General features: G+C 42.2%; 1 protein-coding gene across 5 annotated transcripts in view; it reads right to left on the reverse strand.

Annotated features, from left to right (window-relative positions):
* Positions 1-12,713, reverse strand: part of LOC129782549 (E3 SUMO-protein ligase PIAS2-like) — a 39,856-nt gene that overhangs the window by 9,272 nt on the left and 17,871 nt on the right. For 4 of the 5 annotated variants that reach the window (XM_055792602.1, XM_055792603.1, XM_055792600.1 and 1 more), the window contains exons 6-12: positions 10,448-10,582; positions 6,462-6,567; positions 5,816-5,889; positions 4,794-4,954; positions 4,070-4,203; positions 3,483-3,648; positions 1,183-1,316 (exon numbers count right to left, since the gene is read on the reverse strand). In XM_055792602.1, the coding sequence (XP_055648577.1) occupies positions 1,183-1,316; positions 3,483-3,648; positions 4,070-4,203; positions 4,794-4,954; positions 5,816-5,889; positions 6,462-6,567; positions 10,448-10,582 (910 nt within the window). The remainder of the gene's footprint in view (positions 1-1,182; positions 1,317-3,482; positions 3,649-4,069; positions 4,204-4,793; positions 4,955-5,815; positions 5,890-6,461; positions 6,568-10,447; positions 10,583-12,713) is intronic. The other variant, XM_055792604.1, reaches the window with a different exon arrangement.

The following is a 12,713-nucleotide window of genomic DNA, read 5'->3' on the forward strand; positions in this document are numbered from 1 at the left end:
AGCTTCAAGCTAACTTTCTTTTTCAAGTATTTCTGGAATTATACTTCTGAACTGAGATTTTATAAGTTGGCTGTGTATTTTCCTGTGTTAAAACGCTGTTATTGAAAATGGTCAACCAAGCCTGTGTCGCCCAAAATAAAAACAGGGGAATTGTGGATAACTGGCTAGCTGAAAAGGGTCACATAGACATAGTCCAGCTGGCTGGACAAAAATGCACATCGCTCTCAGCTTATCTGAAGTAAAGCAAAAATACACTGTCCTTGGCTGTTCTTGTTACACAGTAACAGGAAGATTGCTGTGGGAAAAGAATGTTGCAGGTGGGAACAGAAAACTACAGAAGAGAAACTAGGGGCGGGCTTGGTATTTAGGCAACTAACCAATAATGAGCTTAACTTTTGTAATATGTACGAGCTAATTATAACAAGGCATAAAAGGTGACTGTAAGGGACAATAAACGAAGTCTGCTGATCACTCTCAATATGAGTGACTGTGTCTTCCCTCTGTCGCAACAACCACAAGTCACCATTTCCTGGGCTCTGGGTTCATTACAGCCGGCAAAGAGAACCCCAGAGTCCCTCTATACGGTGTTCTTTTCAAGGAGCCAGGATAGAAAACAATCGGTATCACCACCTTTTGTCTGATATTTAGCAGCAGTGTTGAAGAATACATCATAGGCATTTAGGGTCTAGGTAAAGAAAGTCAATAGAGGTCAGCTTACACATTGTCTAGACTGTATGAAAAGGTTAAGGTGAGCTACAGAGCACTGCTAAAATCAGCTAGGAGAACATCTCTACATCTAGCATTGGGATGAGCATGCCATCACGTATCTATAACACTTAAATAAAGCAGCCACTCTTCCCTCGCATCTACAACACAGAACAACCGGATGTTTACACAAAGTCTAACTGAATATAGCAAGAAGTGTTTCTGGCTGCTGTTCCAAAGCACCAATTCATACCCCAGAAGCAATGCTTTTCCCATCACTGTTGCAAAGTGCAATCTGAAGCTGGAAAGACAGCCTGTACTGGGCTCATCTAGACATCACATCAGTACAATACTGCATATAGTCTTGTTCCATTAAGGAAAAAAGTTGACCAATTCTCCAATTAATTTGTGGGGTGGGTAAAAAAGAAAAAAGTAATAAGGCTGTCAGCATAGACATTAAAAATAGCCACCACCTACCTGGTAGGTCTGGTGAAATACTGGATATCGGTGGATGATGGAATGGTACTGGGTAGTCCGTTAATGAAGGAGGAATAGCAGCAGCATCAACAGTTGTCACGCCAGGCACAGTAGATGGCTGATACATGAGAACCCTGTTTTAAACAGCATGGGAAATTACAAACAACCTGGCCGTTATAGAAGAGAAATTATGCACTGCTGTGCACTCTCACTCACTATGTTACAACACAGCTATGATGCAGCTACTCGCTACACAGTATTCCAATGATTTCCTCTTTCATAACAGTCTTCATAATAACATGACCATATCTTGGCTCCCAACAGCAGCTGTGACATAAGAGCAAGCTGGCATTAAAACAGAGTGCCGGGCCAGAACCATAAGCCTACCACTCAGAAACAGCTGCCTGTGTCTGTGGAGCACCCTGTGAGGGACATGCAGGCAGCCAGAGCCAGGAGAGCAGCACTGTGCAGCCTCTCCACAGAGCCCTTCCTCAGTGCCAACCTGTCATGCCAAGGGCATGACCAACCGTTATTCAGCCCCTGGAGCACAGGTTACATACATGGCAGTTAAATATCAAATATCTTTACTCACAGACTGAGCCCAAGTTAAGTTCAGCTCTCCAGGAACATGCAAGCAGCTAAAACCCTCCTGCCCAATTACTTCGTGGCACTGTTAAAGACCTGACACCGCAGGTGTTTAGGCACCAGCCATGTCATAAAACATTTCATAAACTCCCAAGTTGGGTGGAAACACCTAGAGTCCCAGCTGCTCCGCATGGCTCCCTCCAGCCCACCAGTGTTACCCACTCACATCTTCCTCCCCAGACCACTGCACTGGTGCATTTGTGCTGCTTCTGATTTCAGACCTCCCTACTCAAGCACCTCTTACACTCCAGCCTATGTTGCTTCTGCCTACAGGAAGACACCCCCCCCCAGTTTTACCAAAACTAGCATTAAGGCAAGGCTGTTTGCAGGAGATAAACTATTCCCCAAAAGCCTGGCTTTGAAGAATGAAAATATGCCATTTCCATACCCAAACAGCAAGGAAAAAAGAGACATTGGTCACAGACAGACAAGAAAACTCAGTCCTCCTACAATTATGGTTACAGGTAGCCATATAAGACACACACAGGAGCACAGAAGGAAGCCTTGGTGCTTTCTGAAACTTCATTAAGGTATGTATTTGTAATTTTTACAAAAAAATAAGTCTCTTGCAGAAGGACTCCTCCACAATCGTCAGAGAGCAACATTTCAGTATCACTGCTGAGAAGTTTTTGATTGTGACCAACTATTTGCTCAAAGACCTCACAGTCCTGTGGACTAGACACAGTACACCTGCTTGTTACTTCGAGAGCTGGCAAAACAGAAGGGGTGTGTTTTTACTACTATTATTTTAGCACAAAACATAAGCTGCTACACTGAAAGACACAGACACACACTTCACATGCAGCAACACTAATAAGCCATTGCTACAAGCTGATGCTTGAGATCACCTTGTGGAGCAGTGACTGCTGATGAGCCTAACCAGCTCCCCTCTCTCCCTGCATGTCTCCTGCACCCTATGGGCCAAGAGCAAGAACGTTACAGAAGCCACAAACAGTAACTGCAGCCCAGTTGCACAGATTGGGACAGACAGAAGGCAGCACAACAGTAACAAAGCTGGTTAAGCCTGCTGCTGGAGTTAGGCACGACTACAGAGATGGAGCAGCTGACCAAGGACTTGGGAAGCTGTTTGGTTGCGCTAACCAAGGTGCAGGACTGACTGATAACCATGTCCCAGACATTCCAGAGTTTGTGGGCCATTGTTAACAGAGATGGAGGAAAAGCTTGTCCCGATTCAAAACAGCAAAGCACCTCCCTTCCAAGCCTGACTGAATGGATGAAACATGCAGCACAGTCTAGTTTCCTGGGCACCAGAGCAGGTTAGATAAAGGGTGTAACAGACAGCAAGAAAACAAGTCTTTCAGATGACACTAACGTAGTAAGAATGCATAAAGCTCCTCCACTTGGCATAATCTGCTTTCTCAGGAGAATCCTGTCCATTAGCTTAATCAGCTTCCTTTTCTATGGAGAGAGATCCCTGCAAACAGCAGCAGTCAGTGCAAGTCTTTTGTGAGATGTAAAACTATTTACTAGTGTTTTGCCTGTACAAAAGGTACCGTATGAATACAACCTTCTGCAAGGAGAGGCCTAGCAATTCCCCTCTAGAAGTGTGAAGCTGGATCCCAAAGAGAGATTACAAGTCCATTAGTCTACACATCAGTTTCTGAGACATTACAGAACAACTAAAATTGACAAACCCTTTTGTTGGGCTCCCTTGTGTTTCAGGCATAAATACACACTTCCTTTTGCAAGGAGGATCTTCTTCATCAGAAGAGCTTTCTATTGTCAAGTCAACAATGTCAACTTTCTTCTTGTTTACCTCATCGGCCACCGTCACAGAACACTGTTTGCTAACACTGGAACCTAAACAAAAAAATAAAAGACATCACAAGTTTTTAAAGGCCGTTGGCATCAGCGGTTATATCTGCAACAGAACCAGGAACTCAGATCCTGGTTTAGCTCCTCTCCCTGGCCACTACAGGGAATGCTGCAGCCTGGGAATTGTTTTATTAGTATTGTGTATCATGTTATGAATATTAAAGCACAAGCTTTAATCTCTGCCTAGTAGTTTAAGGACTTAAAACAAGAGCAACCTTTTGTTTTCTTAACTGCTATTATAAAGAGCAAAGACTAAGCCCAAACCCACACATATTTAGAGATACAACCACCCTTTTTAGTTTAAATGATAAGGTTAGAAACATTAAGCCCTCCACAAAACAATCAACATCCACACACATTATCCAAGCTACAGCTAAGTCTCCAAGCGGTACCCAGATGTACATACTTTCTATTTTGGTGCATTGTGGACTTGAGACTTTCACAGCTTTTTTCTTTGGCCTCATAGGGCACCAGGATCCATCTTCTTGGAATTTGATCTCATCCACATCTGAACACTCATTAAGGATTTCCATAAAGAGTCTGAAAAATAAAAGTTGAGTGGTTTCATTTTTGATTCCAAGTAATTTTATTTTATTCAAAGTGAAAAGGAGCCAGTTCAAAAGCCAATTATGATCACCTTTAACTAGGGAAGAAAATATGTACAGTGGGTCAATCTTACCCAAAAGCTTGTAATTACAGCCTTTGTAGACATCTAAACTTAAGAGTATCCCAGCCTACCCATATTCCACTCCTACTACAATTCATGGATTTCCATACAGAAGCAGGAATCAAAATTTAACTCATGAGCAAGTGTCAGACTTGATTCAGAGGATGAAGTTAATATCTTTAGACAGGAACACATGAAAGGGAGACCTATCCTTAGATGTCACATATGGATTTCTCCAGAGGAAATATACTGAGGCTCAGGAGTTTGATGGTGCAGTTAGGAGATGAATTCAGGTAGTTCATTACAAGAGAATAGAAACGAACAAGGTTAATGGTTCCTCCCAGTCTAAAGTATTTTGACAAGGAAAATATGAAATGGCTAAAGCTCAAGTCACAAAAGTAGCTATCAAGTACATCACAAAAATTTGTAAGTAATAGTGTAATCTGCAAACCCAGTCTCTTACCCATCTAATATTAGGCTCTCATAAGCTGCCTTTTTGTCACAGACAGGGCAGATCCAGGTAGGCTTCTTTTCATTCATTTGAAGATAAAGAGCAGCATCAAAACATTGCAGGTGTGTGCAAGTAACAGCCCGGCATGGGATTGTCATTCTCATTTTTCCCAGCTGCAGGAGATGCATATAAGGAGTGTTAGACCAGAAGACCATGAAGTCTGCCTGAATCTGCTAACAATGAAATCAGAGGCAGTCAGTGAAGCAACTGCTTCCTCTCACTACAGGGGTGCCTGGCACTAAGGTTGCTGCAGGCAAATCCACCCTATCACAGCATGCACAGTGCACTTACAGGAACAATAAAACCATCCTTCAAAGCCTTCACTGAGCTGAAAACAGTCAGAAGCATTTCTAATGGACCCACAGCAACATTATTTCTAGGAGTTTATTAAAACACTGGCTGAAGTACAGGCTTTTGTCATTTTTTTAGGCAAATATTTCAAGGGGTTTTGTGAGCTCCAGCCACATTGGACTCAGACACACATAATACCCATTTCAACCCTGAGCTTAAACACAGTCACAGACACAAGGCCAGTTTCTACCCAGGAAGAGAAACCTCAAGGCAATGTTACCTTGTTACACAGCAATCAGTTTAATTTGTTACAGTAGCTGGCAGTATAAGCAATCCCACCCAGATGAGGAGATCAAGTTTTATTTATCACTGTATCCTTTAATTATTCTGTCACCCTGCTTAATTAGTCCCAATGCCTCAATATACAGGATTACTCCTTCTAAAGGCCTCACTATACGCACAAGCAGTAACTTGATTCTGACTGCAAAACAGAGACATTCACAGCTCTAAATCAGTCAACTGAAGGCTGCTACAATCAGGTAGATGCACCCTTCTCCCAACTATTTCCTGTTAATTAGTATATAACAAAAGCCAGTGAAGTTTCTCAACTGGGGCCTTTTAAAAGTAGCTCAACTCTGCACTGAAGTACAAATCTGTGTACAGTAATTTCCAGCCATACTTACAGGACACATCAGAGATACACGCAGACTGGTTGCAGCAATCTCACTGTCAGGATCTGCAGTTAGTTTTTCTTTAACTATTAAAATAAGTTATACATGGACATTATTTAAAATGCTAATCTTAAAATACATGCACTGACAAATAATTTCCAGCTATTTAAAAAAATTAAACGTCTAGGAAACTACTTCATAGCAGTATCAGAGTTTCACTATTTATAAGGGATGAGCAAACACTGCATCACAAGATTGTTTGATGTGCAACAGGTGCACCAACAGCTGCAATGGTTAGCAGAGCAAACAACCTGACATGCAAAGAGATAAATAATTTTTAAAAAAACCACACACAAACAGTGAGGTACAATCAGCATCACATGCAAGTGAAGATAATTTAGGACATCTACCTGCACCTCACAGCCCACCACAGTAATGGGAATGCCGTGAGCACTCCTAAGAACATTCCAGATGGGATCTCATCATGTGCTCCCTACCAGTGCAAGGACCCTCAGCACAGCAAAGGGAGCCTCTGATACTCTGGGCATGGACTCTGTTGTCAAAATGCTGCAAATCCCCCAAGTATTACCAGTTCTAGTTTTAAAAGAGCCACCATCCACCCTCCAAAAGTACAGACTGGCAAATTAATTTGACTTACTCAGTGCTCTGGAATGATCGGGGTTTCTGATACCTTTCATTTTTAATCTCTGCAAGAGCACTGTTGAAGTAAGCTGACGAACGAGATACACAGATGTGGAGTAATTCTACAAAAAGAGTGGTTAAAAATTAAATACTGATTTCATATAGTACTTTCACTATGACAACAGATTACTATTTACACTAGTCATAGCACACAGTAAAAACAAGACAGACTTTTTGCTTATAGTTATGAAAAGCATTGACAGATGACTTCATCATTGTGGAAGAGTCCAACACTGCCAGAATTCTCCTGTCAGTGAGGTCCAATTGTCCTACTCCAGTTTAACTTAACTATGAAGAATAACTCCACAACCAGGAGACAACACAGGCTCTTTCCTCAACAAGATGATTTAGACTGGTGACACACCTCCTCATACATGCAGTCATTAAGAACTCTGCATGTTTGTCTCCTGAATCCTTCCCTTTTCAGTGTCAATCTGTTAGCAGGGAGCTAACATTATAGAAGTCATAGTAGAGACTTTAAACAAAAGAAAGAGAAATGGTCTTTCAGGTGCAAACACAACACCTTCAATGGCACACAGCTGCACCAATTCCTTTGTACTTCTTTAGCTTGCTCTGCACTTCTCAGCCAGGCCTCATTACACCATATCCACTCCTCTGAGGCTGGCCACATTTCCTAGAATTTTCTACTCTTCCCTAATTCTCAATACTCACCAGCTTTTGTTCAGCACTGACATGCTGAATTAGACTGACTCGAAAGTTATAAAGTAGGTATGTTTATTGCGTGCAGATGCACGGGGGATTGCTCTTCCACAAGTGTGCATGCCCAAAGTGACAAACCATCTCACATTTATACAATAAAACAAATGAATATTCAATTAACACCTATACATATTCTTTACCTAAACCCACTTACTCTCCCTTTGTATGTCAATTAGCTTATCAGTCCTTTGCCTGGAATGTGGTGGTCTTGCAGGTTTGTAGGTGATTCATGTCCTTGTGACCATCTGATCTTCTCCAGCAAGGAGAATTAGCACTCCCTCCCTCTAGATAACATCGGGATGTCTCTCATCCTTTTCTCATCCTTTTTATAAATAGCCCCTTTGTCAGAGGAAGAAGGGTAGGTGTCTCCTCAAAGCTGTGTGCCTATGTGACCAGACACCACACCCGCATTCCTTGAGCAGACATATACAATCACAATCCATGTCCATTGTCCCCATTTCACACTATTTCTCCATATCAGCATTCCCTCTCTCTTCAAGGTCACTAATGAAAAGAAAATTCTGCAAGCCCCGCTACTGCGGAACATTAATGCTTTCAGCTGCAATCTCTTATTTCCACTCCCTGTCAGCCACCTTCCTATGGCTCCTATACCATCTGGGCACTGCACAAGAATTTTAAACAAGAACACCTACTGACCTGCTCCTCCTTTACCACCTATAGGAAAAACAGCTCTTACCTAGATGAGCAAATAAAGTGATCTAAACACATGGCAGACCACTAAGAAAAAAGGCTAACTTTTTTCCTTAAAGACTGACACTGCAGTGTGTATTCCAGAAATAATTCTGTAGGCTCAAAGCCTGACCACCTCTGCGGTGTTAATTCCTCCTTTGCTCAGAAAGGCTCCACTGTCAGAGGCCAACAAACCCTTACCACACCATCCCCAAGGGTCTCATTTAGCAGGTGAATAGTGACTGTGATATGGAGAAATAGTGTGAAATGGGGACAATGGACATCGATTGTGATTGTATATGTCTGCTCAAGGAATGTGGGTATGGTGACTGGTCATGGGTGTGGTGTCTGGTCACATAGGCACACAGCTTTGAGGAGACACCTACCCTTCTTCCTCTAACAAAGGGGCTATTTATAAAAAGGATGAGAAAAGGATGAGAGACATTCCAATGTTATCTAGAGGGAGGGGGTGCTAATTCTCCTTGCTGGAGAAGATCAGATGGTCACAAGGACATGAATCACCTACAAACCTGCAAGACCACCACATTCCAGGCAAAGGACTGATAAGCTAATTAACATACGAAGCGAGAGTAAGAGTAAGTGGGTTTAGGTAGCGAATATGTTTAGGCGTTAATTGAATATTCATTTGTTTTATTGTACAAATGTGAGATGGTTTGTCACTTTGGGCATGCACACTTGTGGAGGAGCGATCCCCCACGCATCTGCGCGCAATAAACATACCTACTTTATAACTTTCGAGTTATAGAGTCTAATTCCGCACGTCAACTGCTGCTACACATTCTGGTACTCAGAGCAGAGCACCAACATTAAACAGAAGAACTCACTTTACCTCAAGGGCAAGGGGGAGTGTTGGGACAACCTCCAACTCATCTGCTTCCCTGAAAATGTTTTGGCAGACAGGGGAGGAAGAAAGCAGGGGTCAGCGGGAGAGGCAGAGACCACACACAACACTGCTGTCATTTCAAGATTCTTGTACTTTATGACTGGGAAGCAACAGCTTAGATCTTTTCTTCCACCTCTGTTCTAGGAATAAAAAAAACCACACACCCCCCCAACCTGGCTGTCAGCACTGCCCTTCATCTATTTTCTTAACATTAGCTTTCTCTCCAATTCCTTCTTATAATTTAGTAGTATATAAAAGCTTATACTGGAGTCTCACTTTGAAACATGTGATGTCTCTAGTCCACAGATTTTGTTGAGAGGGGAAAAAAGAAGTAAGCTACTTTGATAATTGAATCCAGAAAGATTTACACAACTAGTCACAGGGAGAGAAATAGGTAGTTCTTGACTTACCAACAGCTGAAAGGGCTGCTGCAACAGCTATTTAAACCTAGGAAGAGTTCAGAAATTCCTCACTCCCTTTCTTTCCTTAGTAAATCCACAGGGGGATTTCTAAACAGCTACGCAGCAGTTTTAAAGGCTAACTCCTTTCCAACTCTGATTAATGACTACAGACACTAGAAAGCAACAGGTATAATATTCCAGTCACCACCCTTTATCTCCTGCCACCTGAAGTCTAGCATGCTTTTCCCCCCACTGCAGTTCTCCATGAAGTTTAGAACTGAATCATGAAGAGACTTCAATTCCCCCACACACACTTTCTATCCTTCTCCACATTGAGTCACTTCTCCAAAGTCACCCAAACATCCAGAATACTCTTAATTTGTAAGAAAGCACACACTGCTCAGATACCCTGCATTACAAACACACACATAGTCCAACCAAGCATGTTTGAGATCCATCAAGCCCAGAAATAGCCGATGCCAGCAGCCTGACACCTCCCCAGTAAATCCTTCCCAGCAACCTGCCATCTAAGAGCTTTCTGACCTAGACATTCCACCTATTTTGGTTTATTTGCAAGTACAAATCAACTCAGAGAGGGCAGCTTCACATAAAAAAGGAATCTCAAAAGAGATGGAAATGTTTATTAATCAGTTCTATGAAATAAAAACTGCTTTTGTAAAACTACTTAGTATTACTTCATTAGAAAATACAAAAACCTCAAAAGCAAATGCTTGTCTCCACCCTCACAGCCTTGGCACACCTGGTCAGCTTTAAAAGCCTTCTCCAATGGCCCATTACAACAGATACTGAGAAACATGCCTTTGAAGAAATGGCTACAGAATTTGTTTTTTCACACCATCAGGCTACAAAGGAAGAAATTAGGTTTTTCTTTTGTTATTTTGTCACATCTGAACTGTTTTGTACTATTTACACCACAAAAAGATAGTTATTTTTGATACACGTCAGGAAACCCCTAATGGCAGGCTTTCTAATGGGAATTTTACGCAAAAAAGTCTTTGCCATCTGTATGCAAATCTCACATGCAGTAGCTTACAGTAATGTACTTCTAAAGCAAGCTTTGTTTCCCAGCACTGATAACACATTCAGCCACCTGATAGTGAACACTTGCTGGTATACACCTTGCCAGCAACACCAAACAGCAGGTGAGAAGGCATGCTAGATGAGGTTATTCAGACAACTTCCCACATCCTACAGAACACAGTTTACCTTTCCAATTTCAGAAGCCCAGGAAATGGTAATCTGGTTTGGCACCGTTGATGACAACCTAACCAGAGATGTTATATTCAAGGGACGTCCAGGTCTCTTCTGTTCAATTCCATTTTTTGGTGGTGGAGCATATCCCTGTGGGAAGACAACAGAAGTGTTACCAAGTCTCCCCACTGTACTCCAAAACCTGCTGAAACAGACTTGCTAAACAGATTTATGGGAAGCAGGTAAAGCCTAGAGGCTTTCTAGACCAGAGACTAATTCCAACGCTTACTCTGAGAACTATCAGTCTTTGACAGTCCAATACCACAAGTCATTTTGAAAGCATTTTTTTGTTTTAAAGTGGTTTTATGGAAGTGCTGAAAAAGTGGAAGAAAATGCAGTTTTGCTCCAGATAAGTTCACTGGAAAAGTAAAAAGTAAATGTTGATGCTTTGTCCTTTTCTCCCACCACCCTACTGAAAGAGCATAGAACATTCAAAGGACAGCCCCTAGTGACAAACACCAAGTCCTAAAGAGTTAATATCAGTATTTCACACCCAGAAAATATTTCATTGATTCTACTTAATAAACAATAAATTTCATCCCCAGAGCTCCACATCTCCTTGGTGTTTGCTTTGCCCTGCATCAACTACACCTAGACCTGATAGTGACAAGTTGTCATCTGTACACTGCCAAGGCCCCTGAAGGGCTGTACATGGAGTATCAGCTGTATTTAAGAGCTAATGGGCTCTGCTGTTGTCTTCTGTAGAAATCAAACTGGATATTGTTTGCTCAGCTTTGATGAAGAATTTCATAGCCTGGATTGGCTTTTCTCTGTAGTTTTATTTCCTACATGACATCTGTGAATTGACTTGGGAGCCACTTGGTTCCCTTTCGCTTCCAGGCAAGCACACACCCTCTAGTGCATTGTGAGCAGAAAGTACTTGTGCTGTGGGAAGGAGCACATGGCCTGACTGCAGCTTTATTCATCTTGCCCTGCGTATGTCACTATGAAAGCCAGCCAGCCCACAGCAGCAGCTCCAACCCTGTTCTGAGCTCATAGACAGCCTGCAGTCCGCTCATCTCAAAAACTCATCCGGCACAAGAAGGAAGCCATTAAAAGATTGCAGCCCCAGGTCCTGCACAGAACCAACTGCCAGATTTCATTTAGTTCAAGCCAGTGTTGTCCTACAGGAGAAACTCCCAGAAATTATATGCTGGAAAGATACACACACATATTTTACCCAGAGAAACACACTTTTTCCAAGTACTAGGCTGTGAACGTAAGAGTTACTTTGAAAGACGCCAAGTCTGAAAATAATCAACAGAAATAAATAGCCTCTTCCACTCACTAGCCAAGTGTATCAAGGACAATCACTGCCTTTAATCCAAGGACTCTGTGGCTGTCATATCACTTCCTAGGTTTCCAAAGCAGCTCTATTACTAGTCCATATGTTTCAACCGACAACCAAGCCCCAACTGTGCCCCACCACTGCCCTTTATTAATTTCAGACAGGACTCTTGCTCGCAGTGACAGAATAGGGACTCAGAACTTCCAGAGGCAGGCCTGCCACACCAGAGCAGCGGAAAACAACCACTGAAGAAGTCCCTCCAAAAACAATTTTCATCCCAGATGATCGAGCCAGTAGCTATCAGGAACCTTACTACGTATGCTTTATCACAGAACAGAGGCAACAGACACATGGGGACTGCTGACAATTTCACATTTAAAAGAATGAATGATTTGCCATTTCTTTAATCAGATATAACAGCTGTAGCCATTTATAGATTATATATCCCATTTGCTTTGCTGTAGTAGGCCTTTCTCTACTACAACTTTATAATGAGCTTATGTGGACAAAGACACCATCCCTGCAATACTTAAGAGAGTATTTTCATACATGCTGCACCAGCCACAATAACCCTGCTGGTCTCCAGCCTAAAGCACAGCTGCCTTGCTTTCAAGAGAGCAAGGGTTCAAGTTCTGACATTTTCCAATATTTTTTTTTTTTGAGAGAGACTCTACAGCACACATGCTTCCTTTCAGTCAAGATTTTAATGTTTTCTTCCACAGAGCAACGGCCTTGAGATCAGATTCAAACTTGTACTCCTAGAACACTTTAAACCCTCCCTTCCTAGCCTTCCAGGAGTTAATCGAAGAGCACTCCAGTGGTCTAACAGCCAGCAGCATGCTCCAGCACTGTTTAGTTAGGCTGCCAATTCTAGTGGCTACCAAGTGCCAATGTTATTTGGGCCTTTAAGCCTTCCACACTTCTTGCAAGAAC

This window comes from Falco peregrinus, chromosome W (genome assembly GCF_023634155.1).
Source record: "Falco peregrinus isolate bFalPer1 chromosome W, bFalPer1.pri, whole genome shotgun sequence".
Lineage (NCBI taxonomy): Eukaryota > Metazoa > Chordata > Aves > Falconiformes > Falconidae > Falco > Falco peregrinus.